This window comes from Bos indicus, chromosome 14, assembly GCF_029378745.1.
Source record: "Bos indicus isolate NIAB-ARS_2022 breed Sahiwal x Tharparkar chromosome 14, NIAB-ARS_B.indTharparkar_mat_pri_1.0, whole genome shotgun sequence".
Taxonomy (NCBI): domain Eukaryota; kingdom Metazoa; phylum Chordata; class Mammalia; order Artiodactyla; family Bovidae; genus Bos; species Bos indicus.
In genome coordinates this window covers 59,515,683-59,533,763 of record NC_091773.1, presented here as the reverse complement: position 1 = coordinate 59,533,763, position 18,081 = coordinate 59,515,683, and the positions used below count along the sequence as shown (strand labels likewise).

Genomic DNA, 18,081 nt, shown 5'->3' with positions numbered 1-18,081 from the left:
AAACATCATAAATGATTTAAAAACATTTTTCTTGGTTCTCTGCCCTAGCATTTTTTAGGTTTAAATCAAGGAAGAGTTTCAGAGCTTTTAATCTTCTAATATAAAATTCATAGTTTCTTGTTAGTATGTAAAATTTCTCACAATGTTTTGATTATCATTTGAGAAGCAACAGGCAGTATTAAAGCATTTGCCCTTCCATTGCCTGATGGGATAATCTTTACCTCTGGTAGTGCTAAATGTAGAATGTGGAAAGCTGCCGTATGATGAATTTAATTATAGTAATATAGTCAGTCACTTTTTTTGTTGTTCTTAAAAGGTCAAGTAAAAATAAGTGAATGTGTTATACCAGTGAAGCAAATACTGATAACGAATGCGGATTGCTGTTTCAGCGTCTTTCAGTAGTTCAGTGAGATTCCAGAGATTGGCACTGAGTCTACATACCAATTATAATAATTATAATAATGGTAGTAACACCTTCCATTTGGTGACTGCTCCTGAAAGTCAGGAGTCCTGCTGTATATACATCATTTCTAATCAACTTACTGTCCTGCAGGGTGGATGTTGTTTTTACCTGCAACTTCCAAAGCTTCAGTAACTTGGCCAAAGTCACACAATTACCAAAGGTTAATACCAGATTCAAACCTAGGGATGGCAGTTATAAAGATAGAGAGCTAATTTTGTTTTCTGATGTCCATCATTATATGATCCTTATAGAAGAAGATGAGCACATCAGATGAAGCCTGGACATGTGAAGCATTAAACTCACTTTTTCCAGGTATTTTTAATACTTATTAGACATGATGTGTCAGTCAAGATAAGGGCATATGTAAATACAAGAAACTTAAAAATGGTAAATAAATACTTCAGGGGAGTGCTTCAAAGATTTCTATTCTTTTGGTCCTCCCTTAAAGACTCTGTCCATATAAACCAATTTGCAGTAAGTAGAGTTGGCATTTCAGTAAAATGAGAGGGCTATATTGAAAGCTCTTTAGACTCATTATATTAACTGGATGATTGTTACTCTGATTTGGTGGCATGAAATAAGCCACAATTTCTCATTGTTTGTTTCTTGTGAAGTTGTTTTCAAGTAATTCAAAAGACTGGGCACAAACCAAAATGTGTGTGCTTGGGCAGAAGTCAGTAATAAATAGCAATAATGTTTAAAAATCCATCAAAATTATTTGAATAGGAATTTCAGCCCTGTAAAAATCTTTGCAAAGTGAACTCTTTAAAACAGTTTGACCTTAACATAAAATAAGGCCAAATAAAAAGCTGAGAAAGGAAGGAAGGAAGAGGAGAAGAGAGCATTGTTTGCAGGGAAAGCTCCGGCCACTGTGAAAACTTTTCACTTTTCTGAAGGAAATGCAGTGCAGCAGATGGTAAGAGTGGAAGTGAGATAAACATAGGAACTGGAAAAATAAGCTATACATTCTAACAGGTTCTGTATCAAAGATCTGGAGAAGTAGAAAGATTAGACAAGAAACTGTTCTGAAACTTGACAGTAGCTGTATCTTACCAAGTCTTAAACGCACATAGCAGAGATGGAAAGTGGAATTGCACAGACAGTAGGCTGTGATTATATTTTTCTGACAGTGAGAAGGGAAGGTCTCTTTAAGGATTATTTTTAAAGATAGAGATTTATCTAGGTGGATATCTATAGTATAGATGTATAAAACACTTCACTTCTCGGCTACCTGTTTAACAATGGGATTTGATGAAGCCTTTGTTCTTGCTGTAGAATTAGCACAAGACACTGTAGTTTGTGTCTTAGATAATCTTTTCTTTTATTTATTTTTTTTCCAATGCTTTTTATGATCCAGGCTAGTTAACTGATACTGAAATCTATGTTACCTGTTTCTGGTCATGGAAGTGTTGGTATGTGTAAGTGCCTGTAAGTGACCACATGTATACAGAGGCAGAAAGGGAAATATATAAAAGAATGTTTTTATTTCTTAAAGATGAAGTCATCTAGTAAAGGAAGGAAAACATGTCTACAAGTGAGAAAAGAGAAGATATATATAAAGAGTGGAGGAAATGTTAAGTTTGGGCTGATTAAGGAAGCATCGTAGTCATTCTTAAGCCTCCTATGACGTTGCACGTGATTCCAATATGGAAACTGATTCACCAGCAAGGATCTGCCTCATTTAAGCCTGTGTTGTGTGCTGCTGTATCTTGACCTGGTGACTGACAGTGAAAGAGAATACCACAATACAGTAACTCAACAAGAAATAGTTCTATACAAATATAGTGTTACTGACAATAAGAAAACAGGCTAATATCCTAAGGGAAACCCAATTTTTATGAAAAAAAATGATGTTTTCTCTATAATACTGTCAGTTTGTGTTGGGGAACTTTTTAAGGTGCCCCCCCACCTCCAAATTAGATCACTAGTAAAAGGAATGGATTTTGACAGTTTATGTAAAATGCATACCTTATCTTCATATTTACTGCCAAAATATTAAATCTACTCATTCACCTTTTAAATTTATTTATCAATTGTTTAGTTAGTTTGATGTGGTGTAACATAGCTTCAGAATTCCTCATTTCCTTCCAAGGCCCTGCACCTAATGTTGTAATTACAACTCTGCATTCTTCTTTTAAGCAGAGGCCTCTCCAATTGAATAAGCTTTAGGCCCCACAAGGCCTGAATCAACCTCTGTTAGTACCTTCAGTAAATATGGGTGATCTCATAGGAGACAGCAATGATCAAGAATGTTGTTTGCTTTCAACTTGGTAATTTTTGAAAAGCCTTGAATAAGATTCCTAAAATTTCTTGGCATTTATAGTAGATATCTGAATTTCAAATCTGCTATCATTCTAGGATAGGTTGCCCTGAGCATAAAGAGAGTATAAATACTCATGGAAACACTGTATTAAAACATTCTCCCATGTTTCTGAAAATCTAGGCAATGCTCTGGATGCTATCTCTGTTTTCCTTGTGTTATCAGCAGCCAAGGACCTCTTGTGGCCCTGAGGGAGGACATGCTGTGGGAAGACCTTGTGGTAAAAGGAGTTTGAATGGATCGCTTGATAACATGGCTTCCCGGGTGGCTCAGGCAATTAAGAGTCTGCCTGCCATTCAGGAGACCTGGGTTCAATCCCTGGGTTGGGAAGATCCCCTAGAGAAGAGAACAGCTACACACTCCAGTATTCTGGCCTGGAGAATTCCATGGGCAGAGGAGCCTGGCAGGCTACATGTAGTCCATGGGGTGGCAAAGAGTCGGACACGACTGAGAGACTTGGACTTCACTTGATAACACACTGGGATCATCCCTAGTTGTGGAAGCTGATTATGGGTTTGAGTTTGGAGAAGGCTGATGTAGCCTAGAATACTTCCCCACCTCCCCAGATATGGAAACTTCATTAGGATCACATTCAGCTGTAAGAATAGGTTCCTGAAAGTTTCCCAGGACTCTTCCACTTATAATCCATTGTTGGAAATTTATTTTTAACTTAAGGAGTGGTCCACCTCATGAAAAGAGAGGGTGGAAATGTGTTACTCATTATCAGGTGACCACTTGCCCACCTGTAAGTTCTGTTACTGTGGAGCATTTTCAGCTTCAAAGGGCATTGTCTTTGTCTTTGCTTGATTATTGGGATAATGAATAACTCAAAGCATTGTGGCAGTCAGTTCTTACCACATGCATGTTTTTTTCCAATCCAGTAAATATTTATTGAACACTTGCTATATCAAACATTTTGGGCCATGCTGTGATTACTATGTGAGTAAATGCAGGGAAGGTCTTGGCTATTTTGGAATTTACATTCTAGTGAGGAGACAGACATTAATAAAATAATCACAGAAGTGGTACACGGTGGCTTGAAAGAGTGAGGAAGGTTAAAGTGTTCTTAAGAATGTGACACTTCAGTTGCTAGCTAATGCAAAATTAATTATGTAAAAAGAAGTAATAGGGTTCCAAGTAGAGGGGCAGCATGGCAAGAGACTACTGAGCATGCAGATTGTGGTGGAACCACAGTGGGACTTGACCCAGAAGAGAGATGTATGGGCCAGAGAGATCAAGAAGAACAATGATCATAGGGTGAAGGACAGGAAATAATGAGAGGAAGCATAAGACAGGGAGATAAATATTTTGAAAATGAAGCATTACAGGCAAATCTGAGCTTCCCATAAACATGGTAGAGAGAGAAAATGTAAGAATAAAATATATATAATTTCAGTGGTCATGCAGTAGAAAAAAACAGAGTTTATCAGAAGAAATAAATGTTATCCCCTATTTGTGAGCTCTGAGAGTCATTTATCATCATTAGGGTATTTGAACTACTGTTGGATAAAGGGCATTCAGATAGGGACCAAAGTTTTTGTTAGCTGCTGTCCCACAATATGCATTCTCCATTGGTCTTGGCTTTTTGGATGTGTGGTGTGAGTAAAGTCTTAATTATAATAAGTAAATTATATTGTGGCGATGGAACACAGTGGTAATGAGTGATTGCTTATGACTCATAGTCCTACATGGATTATGAGAAAGGAGAAGCCTCTCTGGAGTGATTGTTAAACAGGAAAGAATAAACAATTAGATTGTATGGAAAACGGTATTCAAAGATCATAACTTTCTCAGATTGGTTTGCTCTTTCTGTGTAGACTAGGTTTACTCGTTAGGGAGACAGTTTAGAGAGTGTGAGCTTTGGTTTTACTTTTTGTTGTTGACGGTGATGGTGCTGTTGGTGATGATGATGGCGATAATGTTGATGTCGGTGATAATGATAGTTTCCTAAAGGGAATGCTGGGTTTGAAGCTTGAAGACTGAGTCCAGAAAACTGAAAGCTAATGGTTTCTTGATGGCCAAACAACAGATCCCTGAATAGGTCAATTACAGTTCAGAGTAACTTACTTTGTCTCCTCTTTGGAACAAGAAATGGCTTAATTTGGTAGAATCCTCTTCTGAACGGAACATAGTAGTTGAAGTGGCTTTTCTTTTTAGTTGCAGTGAGGGTTTTTGTTGTTGTTGTTCCTTTGAACAGGTTTGGTTTGAGGGGAAGCAGGGGAAGAGAAAATAAAACTTATTTAAGCATAAACTTTGAAATATGTATTTCAGAAATGTCTTTTAAAGTAAGATGCCTCCTCCACTTGCTTGTAAATGTTCTTGTGAGAAATAACGAGGAGTGAAATTTCTTGAATGATACAGTGCTGAGTATTTGCCTTATTTTATCTCATGTGGAAATTTACCTTATGTTCCAAATCTTAAGTAAACTTAAACTTTTCACATGGAGGCTGATATTGATGTTAGGAATAAATATTCAGGACTGTAGAAAGAATTTATAAACCACTGTTTTTTCTTCCTAAGTTATCAATAATTTCAATGTGACTTTTATTTGATATAGTTACCATGCTGTTGCTGCTGCTAAGTCGCTTCAGTCGTGTCCGACTCTGTGCGACCCCATAGACGGCAGCCCACCAGGCTCCCCCGTCCCTGGGATTCTCCAGGCAAGAACACTGGAGTGTGCTGCCATTTCCTTCTCCAATGCATGAAAGTGAAAAGTGAAAGTGAAGTCGCTCAGTCGTGTCCGACCTTCAGCAACCCCATGGACTGCAGCCTTCCAGGCTCCTCCATCCATGGGATTTTCCAGGCAAGAGTATTGGAGTGGGGTGCCATTGCCTTCTCCAATAGTTACCATAAACAGTATTTTCAACAACCTTCCCTTACTAGCTATAATAAAATGCCACAGATATTACAGTAGTCATCTGTTGACTGTAGAGACTGAGTTTCTTTTCAGAATAACAGACCTAGCCCTGGACCATTGTTATCAAACATTTAAGGATTGTTTCCTGATCTGGAGTCTAAAAATTTATAATCAAATAAATGTGGATTCTGTTTTTTGATCTGCTTGATTCATACTCTGGGGTATGAAAAAGGCTATTATATAAGTTACAAGGAAATAGCATGCATTTAAAAATGTTTGTGTACTGAATATAACTATCCAGAACACAGCAAAATCCTACATTTTCTTATATTTATAGTAAGCCAAGGGGGACTTGAGACAGGCATGATTATAGGGATCCACAGAATAATGGATGTACTCTATTCAAACCATTGAAATGTTTAGATTTTATTTTTAGACATTAGCAAAAAAAAGGGCAACAATTGAATGTTTTTATTTTTTTGTCTCTGGAGATGTAACAGTGTCTGTAATTTGGCAATGTAGAGTTAATTTAACATGACACCTCTGTTTGGATAATCTATAACCAAACAATTGTTTTAAGCCAAACAACATTGTGGAGGCTATTAGGCAAAGCAAACACAAACTGAATCTTAAACTTAAATGTCCTCGCCCTTCAATACAAGCCGCAGTTTTCTGTTTTTGACTGTTACAGTCCTTTAACCAAAGCTATCTTGTCTGATGATAAAACCATAAGTGTATGAAGCTCACACATTTTTCATCTCTTTTATGACCTTATCTTTCATGAGCGGCTTCTGTGAAGGTATCCTAACTATAGGAAGCACCTGGAAAACATATGTGATATCTATTCTCTGATAAGCAGTTGTGAACAAGCAAGTAGATCTGTCACTTCTGAACTGTTCATTGTTAAAAAATACTTTGATGATTTAGCTGATTGCAAAATACATTATAGGGATGACTAACAGCTACAGTAACACTCCTAGTCAAGAAAGTTCAATAGTTTCATTGTACAAGAATTTCTATAAGAGGTTAATATTGATAGGAACTACATGGATTAAAAGAGCAGGACTGAGAAAGGCTGTTTGCTTGCATGACTGCTTTCAAACACTGCTGCTATTTTGTGCGGAAAAAGTGACTGCCTCAGAACGTGGCAAGTCTTTAATTTCTACAGGAATGTCTAACTTTCAGTGAAAAGATATTTATTTGTGTTTTGAAATGATTTTTGCCTTGCAAATAGAGCCACTGCTTTTACCACCTTGCCAACAATACCTAATATGGAATGAAAAGACACTGTTTCGTATGTTCCAAAGACTATATTCTAGTGCATTTCCCTGAGTCATTTGTGGTATGTTTTATAGAGCTCAATAACGCCTTCAATTTCCTCCTATAGGGCTTTCACTGATTCTGAAAACTAAACTAAGAAAAATGGAAGGGCCCACAAAATATGTATGATATCTTTTAAAAGAGCAACAAAAGAGTTTAATCTTGCAATGGAAAACCATTAACTGCATAGCCATAATTTCAGAAATATTGTAGATTTTGTTACCATTTGACATTTATTCCATTTCATCATTTTATGAATTGGTCTCTGATGTATATAGTGGTTATCCCATTAAATGTGTTTGTGCTTTGCTAAAAATATACTGAAATTTCTATTTAAAAGCATGTGAATAAAGAATTTAGCAAGTAAATGAATGGATATCAAATGGATTTCTAGCTCTTTCTGTAATACTCGTCCTGGCATCCTTTTCTCTCCCTTTCCTCTTCCTACCAACAAAGCTTTTGAAGCAGTATCTGAACAAATTTGTCATTATCTTAGCTATTAATTATTCATGCCATTTTTTCATCAGCTGCTCTAGAGTGCTGCTTTCAAACATATAAGAATCAAAAATGGATAAAAGTTAAAAAAAAGAGATGGTCAATGAAGTCATTCCCATTCAAATCAAGAAGAGGCTGAAATTGGGTTAATATCAAAATAAAGTTCTATTTATAAATTTTCCATGAGAATAAATATTGATAGGAAAGAGGCAAGTCTCTATTGTGAGGGGAAAATACTGTTTCTTAAAGTAATTTAGAGATTTCATATTCGATTAAATTATTTTTTAATCATTTCATTTTTCATTAGTAAAAAGATTAAAAATGAATTAGGTGAAAACATTACCATAAAAATGAGACCTGGTTTCCTGAAATAAACTTAAATGATGAAGGGTTTAAAAGTTGAAAAATGTGACATATCTTAGTTATTAAATAGTGCTGAAAGCAATTAATTAGTAAATGTAATGATATTGCAATAGGTTATACTAAAAAGTATAAAACCAAAATCTAATTTTCTAACTGCACAGTGAGCAATGGTTATTGATTAAGGATTTCTGTATAATTTGGTTTTAGCAAATTCTAAGTAAATAGTATACGTAAAATAAAAATGAAGAAACAAGGCTTATATATGATGAAGAGAAAGCAGCTATCTTATCACATCTTGCTGTCTTTGTTGTTAGACCTCCATTCAACTATAGTGTCCTAATGGGTCTGGAGTATGGTCTTTGGAATTGGACTGACCTGGAATCAGTTCTTGGCTCTGCTACTTAGCAGTGTGCTTGGGCATCTTCTTACATATCTGCCTATTGGTTTACTCTTCTGAAATATAGGGATAATAATGCATGGCAGAGTTGTTGATGTGATATGATGTTCATTTAACTAGTTCTGTGTGGTGCCTAAGAAATAGTAGCCATGTTTAAGTTCCATACAGAATCTGAACTTTGTGACATTATCTCTTCTTTATTCATCTTTATGATTTCAGTATTTGGCACATAGCAGACATTGAGATAAATATAAATTTAATTCTGACCCATTTTGTTTTCTATATCTAAATATTAATACATCATTTCATATGATACTCATATGCTTTTTTCACATTTTGGGGTTCTCATTTTTACATTTTGGGGTTCTTTAAGAAAACACAAGTAATTAGTCAATGACTTTTATTCTTCTCACTCAGGACTTATTTTTATTAATGTGATGCATATTGTACATTTAATCAGTTTCATAAATGGTTTAAAATAATTGTAAAATGTAATTTCTTTAGAGCTGTTAATTGTGTACTACCAGCTACTTTTAGTGCTTCTTTACTGAATACTCTGCAGTATTTATTTTCAGTCGTTTTCTAATTATATGTGCTGCATAATGAAACAAATTAGATCAAATTGTTCCATGAATCAGGATTATCAATACTGAGTATTTCTGCAGATGTTGGCCCAAGTTGAAATCTAAGCTCTACAGTTTTGATTTGGCAGATAAGTGACATTTAATGAAGGCATTTTATTATATGAAATTACTAGTTCAATCAAGCCCTTAATAGTTGAATGATAATATTTTCATTTGAGTGATTTACTAAAGTTCTATGTGTATCAAATGTCTTCTGAGATTTGTAGTCATCCTGCCATCTTCTTTTCCTAGTAGTTACTGATGAAAATGATCATGGGTAAATTTGGCCCATACTGAATGAGGGAAAGGACTTCATTCAATCAACCATCAAACAGTAGGAATATTTCGTTAATTGTCTCTTGTTAGCATCTTAAAACTCTCTCTGGATCCTATTTTTGCATCACTGAAATGTTTTTAGTTTCACCACCTTCAAGATGCCATTTTTCCTGCACAATAACTTAGCTGCTTCTGCTGCTGGTGCTAAGTCACTTCAGTCGTGTCCGACTCTGTGCAACCCCATAGATGGCAGCCCACCAGGCTCTGCTGTCCCTGGGATTCTCCAGGCAAGAACACTGGAGTGTTTTGCCATTTCCTTCTCCAATAATCTTTTTCTTTGGGGAAGTGGTTCTCATTTTTAATCTGAAAAAAAAAAAAATGGTTTTTAAACATGGAGCCCCTGGACGTGAAACCTACAGAATTCAGATTCATTTAAGATTATGCCTCCAAATTTCAGATATTTTATTGGTTCCTTTTTCTGGGAAGCTTTCACGACACCGAGTTTTCATTAAATGTCATGCCTCTGTGCTTCTGTCACCATGGACTGCTCCCGTGAAATCATTAATCGCATGAGGTTGCAGTCTGTTCATTTGTCTCTGTCCTAATCTACAGGTTGTATGAGAGAAGGAACCATCTTTGTTTTGTATTCTTAGTGCTCAGAGACTCAAAAGTAGTCTTTTAATCAGCTAACTAAGAATGCTTTATATCACTTCTGTCTAACAAAGACAGACATCCATAGATCTAAGTCAATTCTTTTAACTTCTAAGTGTTGGGATTACTCTTCAATATATTCTTCCACACATACTTGTTTCTCACTGTATTTCTGAATACTTTTCCTTCCAAATATGTAATTTGCCAAATAAAGTATTTTAGAGTAGACTTAATTCCAATCTCACAAAAAATTTAGTGAAGCAATGTCTGGGATGTGAGTTAGATTGTTATTACAGATTAAGTGAGGGAAAACTCAAGGACCACAGGTCTGACAAAGTGTGTTCATAGAAAATAAATATGTGTTCATTACTGTATTTGTGTTACATGATCATGTCAGTTCCCCAATGCTTCTCCATCTTCAACAGGAAGGTAGAACTTCAAAATTAATTAGAAGGTTCTCCATGGTCAATGTCATTTCATGCTTTTGGTCTCTGAGTTTCTATATCTTATGTGATCTCATTTGGAATTATTCATGTACTACCCTGGTTATTTTTGTCAGTGGCAACCTCTTTTATGCATGTGGTGTGTCTCCTTAACTAGATTATATGGTTCTTAAGAGAAAGCTTCTTTTTGTTTTTCATATATTTCATTGCATCTTCAAATATATGCCTTGTCAATGTTAATTACTGACTGAATTTTGCATAGCACAGTGTTTTCAACAATTAAAATGTAATAGTAAAAGTCAGGAAGATTTACTTCTCTCTGTGTATGTAGAATGATATAAATAATAACTGAATATAATACTTAACTTGCCCAAGTAGTTCTGATGAAAATTTTACTCTCTGTTCTCTGGGTCCTTGGATGTGTGATTTTTAACAGTGTAGTCTCATGCTTACTTTTTTATCCATCTCTCTATGACTAAAATTCAACTATTTAAAGGTGTATGTGTTCTTTCTTCAACTAATGGGATGGGGAGAGGGTAGGGAGGCAAGAAAGGATGTTTTAGAAAGAATGCCAAGCTGATAGGAGACTCAAATTTAACCCCTAACCTTTTACAAACTGCTGATTTGGGTGGTCTTCATGATGCCTCTCTGTGCTCCCCCATAGCCCTACTGTTCTGCTTGTTAGGGGAAGGAGATGGCTGGGAAGCACTTACTGCTGAAGCATGAGAAGGCTTAGGGAAGATTCCTTATGTGGAAATAAATGTTGTAGCTCTAAGACTATAGATAAGTCACCCTATCTGTACATCAACTTCCAGATGGGTGAACTTGTCTCATTTGGGTTACATGTTCTCCAGAGTCCTCTGTGATGCTCACATCCCTGTTTCAAGATCACAAGATATGAGAAAAGGGCTTAGAAGGGATGGATGTTGTTTAAAATATATAGGTTGATGCTCTAGTCTTCACTGTTTGTGGAGGGGGGGGGGCATTTTCCTTTGTAGACTCCTCTGCATCCGTGCCTGGAGTTAAACTTCCATTCAGTCTGTGGAAAAGCAAGGAAAAGGTCACTCACCTAGGTGGTAGATTCTAGCGTGAATTATAGTCCCCATGAAAAATAGAGCATTGGTAAAGTCAGTATTAGTTCAATTGCTCAGTTGTGTCGGATTCTTTACGACCCCATGGACTGCAGCATCCAGACTTCCCTGTCCATCACCAACCCTGGGAGCTTGCTCAAACTCATGTCCATTGAATTGGTGATGCCATCCTACGATCTCATCCTCTGTCATCCCCTTCTCCTCCTGCCTTCCATCTTTCCCAGAATCAGGATCTTTCTGAATGAGTCAGTTCTTTGCATCAGGTGGCCAAAGTATTATTGGAGCTTCAACTTCGGTATCAGCCTTTCCAGTGAATATTCAGGACTGATTTCCTTTACGACTGACTGGTTTGATCTCCTTGAAGTCCAAGGGACTCTCAAGAATCTTCTCCAACACCACAGTTCAAAAGCGTCAATTCTTCGGCACTCAGCTTTCCCTAAACTGGGTCAGACATCCCTGGTGGCACTCCAGAAGATTCAGTCGTACAGGATATTGTTCTAGTAACATTGACTTAATTGGTAACAAAGTTTTCGGGTTTCTCAAGTTCTTCCAGTATACGAAAAGGCCATGGAGCCTCCTCATGTGCAGAGGCTGAGAACCAGTCCTGTTTGTGTCTGAGAAGTGAGAGCTGGTCTCTAACCCTGATCTCCCAATTGGCTGGTGCATCTGTGTTCTATGTGACCTACAAAAAAAAGGAGCACAGAAGATTCAAACTGTTACCTTACTACTGAGCCTTTGTACATACATTTCTTATGGCTCTTGGATCATGTCTTGCACTCTCACTTTATGAACTTGCTCTCTATAATGAGTTTTATACTCCTTTCAAAAAGGTATTTTTCCATATATATCCTACCATGCCTACCATAGTTCCTTAAACCTGGTAGATGCTCAATAAACATTTTCTGGAGAGGATTTCATTTTGATAATCCAGAAAAGAAGAGAGAACTCACTTTTAAAAGAGCCGTCAATTCCAGGCATGGAGTTTGGTGGTATGCTGCTGCTGCTGCTGCTAAGTTGCTTCAGTCGTGTCCGACTCTGTGTGACTCCATAGACGGCAGCCCACCAGGCTCCCCTGTCCCTGGGATTCTCCAGGCAAGAACACTGGAGTGGGTTGCCATTTCCTTCTCCAATGCATGAAAGTGAAAAGTGAAAGTGAAGTCGCTCAGTCATGTCTGACTCCTAGCGACCCCATGGACTGCAGCCTACCAGGCTCCTCTGTCCATGGGATTTTCCAGGCAAGAGTACTGGAGTGGGGTGCCATTGCCTTCTCCTTGGTAGTATGGGTATGTGTTTTATTCTTTGTTACCCACCAGAGGCAGCCCTTCTCTATTAGGGAAATTAAGTTCAGCAGAGCTGTCACTGGATTTCTGCAATGTATTTCTTTACTTTTATTTGACTCTTTAAAATGCTTTATTTTTGTGAAACTATATATAGAAGTGAATGTAAAATTTATGGAGTTTAAACTTCAAAACTCATATTAACATCACACTACTGTCATTGTAATAATAATTGTTTCCTGAAAATTTTGTATTTTCTAGGTTACTGTGAAAGATTTTTAAAATTCAATGTATAATTTATAACAATATAAATATTTAAGTACTATTAATATTAGAGATTTAACAATTGTGTGAAAAATAGTTATTGAATGCTTCAAAGGGCAAGCAATTTGACTTTAAAAATTTAGCATTATTAGATTCAAGGTTTAGTGTCCCTGTTTTTAATTTATATTCTTTTCATTTTTGTCATCACACCACATTTTCTTGTTATTCTGTTTCCTGATTTCTGTTATCCTTATAACTAGGAATGTTTGTATTATTCTTTGCACTATATTAAAGTCAGTTGTTTTTGTTTAAAGCAGCAGTACTTTGTTACATTATCATTTAAAATGAAGACACTTAAAAAATCAGACTTTTTGCTTTTAAAATGTGGTTACGTTAGTAGGTTTCTCATTCTTTGCTGTAAGTATACTTTTGCTCAAGGTATATTACATCATTTTTCTTTTTTATGTGAAATGAAGACATAATTTTGAAACTAGCTGTACTTATTCAGGAACAAGTATAGGTTTGTAGCTTCCTACATTGTGAAGACTTGTGTGACTGGCTCATCTTATATGATTATCATTCAGTTATGACCTTTTTATACCCATTTTTAAAATAAATACAAACACATTTTAGTACGCTTAATGATGGAGAAAAAGAAAATCTCCAAAATAGCTCACTTTCAACCCAAACACAAATATGTCTTCTCTGTTGCATCTTGCTTTTATAAAAATGTAATTTGGAAATAAGCAAGTTAGTTTTCTGTATTGAAAACAGTATAAAGAATACATACAGATTTTCATTTTCTTCTTGAATAATACTAATAATTCCAAATGAAAAATTTTATGGAAATGTTTTTAGTATTTATAGCAGTTTATTTATTTATGACTAATGTTGATTTTATTTATTATAAACCCATAATAGTTATCAAAATGATTAATCATAGAACTGTGTTCAGTATAATTACCATGTATGTAACAATTATATAATTAGACATATGCTAAGGACATCCCTGTGGGAGGATTTGAATGTCAAATAGAGGGCGTTAATCACGTCTCCTTCTCTTTGTATGTTGGTGTTTTCCAGGTGATGATGAAGGAGTCCAGGAGACAGCAGAATCAGATGGGGACACGCAGTCAGAGAAACCAGGGCAACCTGCAGTTGAGACAGACGACTGGGATGGACCAGGTAGGACAAAAATGTAAAATTAACCATCTGTTGCTACTATCCACTTTTTTTCCCCCTTGAATTTGAATTAAATAATAAAACTCTTACACTCTCATCTCTGATTTTAAAAAATATGTGTGTATGCTTGTTATATAGAAGTCTGAATAAATAACATCATTTAAAGAAGATTTTATCTTTGGTAAACTGTAAAAACCAGTGTTACCTCTACTTGAAATTTTCATCTTTGTTTTCTTTTATATTAATATAAGATTTTAGTCAATTCTACTTGCATTTTCTTTGAACAGAGATCTTTATGCCATATCCATCTTTAAAATGGGCATACCTTTAAAGCTTCAGACAATAACAGTACTCCAAAGAAATTCATTTAGTTTAGTCATGTTGTAAGTCATGGATTCAGTCACAGTATGTTTTTAGAAGTTTAGAAAATATTAACAGATACTCCCCTTTAATTCAAGATTTTGTTAACATTTTCACTTACAAATGAAAAATAAATTCAGTTTTAAAGACCTTGATATTTAATCATTTCAAGAAAAAGAAAAACTAACTTAAAATACTCTAAAACACCAACATCATTTTATAAAAATATATTCAGTTATAAGAACCCTGTGGATAAAAAACCTTTATGCCAAAGGAGACTATTACGTCATAGGGCTTAAGGATATAGACGAGTTTTGAAATAGTTTTGGCCATAATTTCCAAAGCAGTAACATTTTTCATTAAGAAAGATTCCTATATTTCAGTCACATTTTCACCCTTGCATGACTTTGCAAATTGCTCTCTGTTGTGCATCAAGAAGAGAGGAACTCCAGTGGTAATTTTCTGAAAGCAGCAGCTGGAAAATATAATGCAAACAAAAATGAGGATACAGTATATCTGATTATTATGATGTCATTTCTAATGTTATTTATGACATATGCAAATGTCTGTATTCTGTAGCATAGTGTTCTGTAGCATAGCATAGTGTTACACAAGATTTTGGATCAAAATGTACTATAGTTAAAGTACTATAGTACCAAGTTTTAAGCGTTTGAAAGAAAATGTGGACATCTGGCATTTTCACCTTATCGCATAGTGCTTCTGTCTCAATATAGGTAAGAATTCCCCTGATTAAAAAAAAATAAGAAAAAACTTTGGAAAAAAGTTTTTGTCCTTGGAGATTACATTTAACTTAAAAAAGGTGGGCAACTTGATGTTGTATGGTTGTTCATTCATGGAATTAGGTATGTATTGGCTACTTAGAAGACTTTTTACTTTTAGATTAGATGGCCTTTCTGATATGCCTACCTGCAAAGGGTACATTCTGGATTCTCTCAAAGGGGCAAACTTGGAGGTGGCTGGTTTTCCTCCTCGCTCAAGTCTGGGGCCCACAGTGTTCCCAGTGACTTGGAGGTATGTAAGCAAATTTCAGAAGGGTAGTGAATTATTAATCACATACTGGACACCCGATGCTACCTTTTTCAGGAATATTTTCCAGAAATAAAGTCATAGGTCAAAAAGGAGGGGAGCAAGGGTAAAGCATGATAAGATTTTTTACATCTGAGTTATTTAATGTACTTAATGTATCTGGTTTTATTCAGTTGATATCAGTGAAAATGTATATACTCTTTCTGTGGCACATTTGAATATGTAAACACTTTAAAGGAAAAATGTGTACCTCCAAGTAGGTATACCTAGAGGAAATCCATCCTTTGTATGTTGTAAAACCAGTAACACATTTTTCCCTATAGGTGTTTTGAAAAATAAAGGGGAGTTTATTATTTTGACATCCTCTGATTAATGAAATTGATTCATAACAAAAGATTACCTATTGGACATGTATCTTTTAAGGTATAACATTCCTATAATCAGGAGAAAGTATACAGGATGTTTCTGGACTTTTTCTTTTGCATGAATAGTGATTACATCAATCATGCTCACGCTCAGTTGTTCAGTCATGTCTGACTTTGCAACCCCTTGGACGGTAGGCTGCCAGGCTCCTCTGTCCATGAGATTTTCTAGGCAAGAATACTGGAGTGGGTTGCCGTTTCCTCTTCCAGGGGATCTTCCCAGCTCACGGATTGAATCGTCTCCTGCATCTCCTGCAATGCAGGTGGATTCTTTTTACTGCTGTGCTCCGGGGAAGCCTAATTACATCAGTATTTTTACCCAAATTTTTGTTTTTCAGAAAAATTATTGGTATTTCACTACTGTATTAAGGAGAGGAAGTTTTCGAGGTTTCCATACATGTTAGAAAATGAGCTCTGGATTCTAAAGGTTTAAGTTCAAATTCTGGATTTGCTGCTCACTTGCAGAATAATTTTTGGCAAATTGCTTAATCTCTCTGTGCCATTATTCTGGTTTGTTAAAATGTGGAAAGTGATATTAATGCCTCTTAAGGCTTTTGTGAGAATTAAACCAGATCATGCACATAAAGTGCTAATGATCATTATTATGGCTTTGAAATTGTTGAGAGTTGAAGCAGAACCTTTAAAAATTCTTTTTGGCTTTTTTTTTTTTTAAAGTACAGTAGTACATCTGATACAACAAGGGTAAGCTTTTGTAATGCTAAGCATTTGGTTTTGAATTTAGCCATAAATTGTTAGTTAAGACATAAGGTGATGAGTCAGGTGTGATTTCAAGGTCTTCTAACTTTAAGCAGATCTCCCACCCAGTTCTGAAAGTCACCCTAAGATGGACAGTTGTCTCTAAAAAATAGAACAGAATCTAAGGACAAGGAAATTATCTAAAGAATTTGAGGCACAGAGCTGACATCATTTAAGATGGATCAGGATTTACCGTATTTTTAAAGTTTGATTGAAGACAACTCCATGATTTTTCTTGATCCTTAATTCCATAATGAATCACCTTCTATCTAAAGTGTTCTATTGTATCAAATACAGATTCCCCAGTGCAATTTTTCCTTATTTGTTGTTCATCTAAAAGGTACATTTAGTAATTGCTTGTACCTCTGCTAACTCGTAAAGGTGGAACCTTCCCAGGTGGCTCTAGTAGTAAAGAACTCACCAGCCAATGCAAGAAACTTAAGGGATGCTGGTTCGATCCCTGGGTCAGGAAGATCCCCTGGACGAGGGCATGGCTACCCATTCCAGTATTCTTGCCTGGAGAATCCCATAGACAGAGGAGCGTAGTGGGCTACTATCTATAGGTTTGCAAAGAGTTAGATACAAATGAAGTGACTTAGCATGCACGCATGCAAGCAGTCTTTAGGAAAATTATCTTCTGTTTGTAAAGATTTCTAACGGTGAAATTCTTTAATGTTTAAATACTTGTGACTCTTATTTGAATAATTTTCCATTTCTTATGTGTCTTTCATATTTGTGTGGAGTGCTAGACTCAACACTAAGCTAATAAAGTTGAGGCCAGTATAATAGTCGTTACCACATTATTTCAATATTTCACACATCTATTTGCAACTTTCATTCTTCTTTCTTTCTCTCAAGAAAATTACCTTGACACTCCCTTGCTTGGAATCTAGTTCAAATGATACTTGTTATCCACTGTTCTTCCTTTTAATCTGCATTTGCCTATACCTCACGTCAGAGGGTAAAGAATCTGCCTGCAATTCAGGAAACCTGGATTTGATTCCTGGGTTGGGAAGATCTCTTGGAGGAAGAAATGGCTACCCACTCCAGTATTCTTGCCTAGAATTCCATGGACAGAGGAGCCTGGTGGACTCCTGTCCATGGGGTCACAAAGAGTTGGACACTTACTTCTCATACCTTTCATATCATTTCAGTTTCATATCATTTCACTTAAACTTCTGTTTAAGTAAATGCCTTTTCTTTTATCACCCTCACAAGTAATTCAGTCTGCCAGTACCCATACATTTAACTACTTAATAAACATTGTACACTAAAAAACTGTGAAAGGTGCTAGAGAGAAGTCCAAACATGTAATATTATGCTGTCAACAAGCTCTTGTTTTTATTGAGGTATAGTTGATTTACAATGTTGTGTTAATTTCTACTGTGCAGCAAAATGATTCCATTAAACATTCCTTTTCATATTCTTTTCCATCCTGATTTATCACAGAATATTGAATATAGTTCCCTGTGCT

At 35.8% G+C, this 18,081-nt stretch overlaps 1 protein-coding gene across 2 annotated transcripts in view; it reads left to right on the top strand.

The window, feature by feature from the left end:
* Nucleotides 1–18,081, top strand: part of ZFPM2 (zinc finger protein, FOG family member 2) — a 523,941-nt gene that overhangs the window by 114,705 nt on the left and 391,155 nt on the right. The window contains exon 3 of one of the 2 annotated variants that reach the window (XM_019974004.2): nt 13,924–14,025. In XM_019974004.2, coding sequence (XP_019829563.2) covers nt 13,924–14,025 — 102 coding nt within the window. The other variant, XM_070802792.1, reaches the window with a different exon arrangement.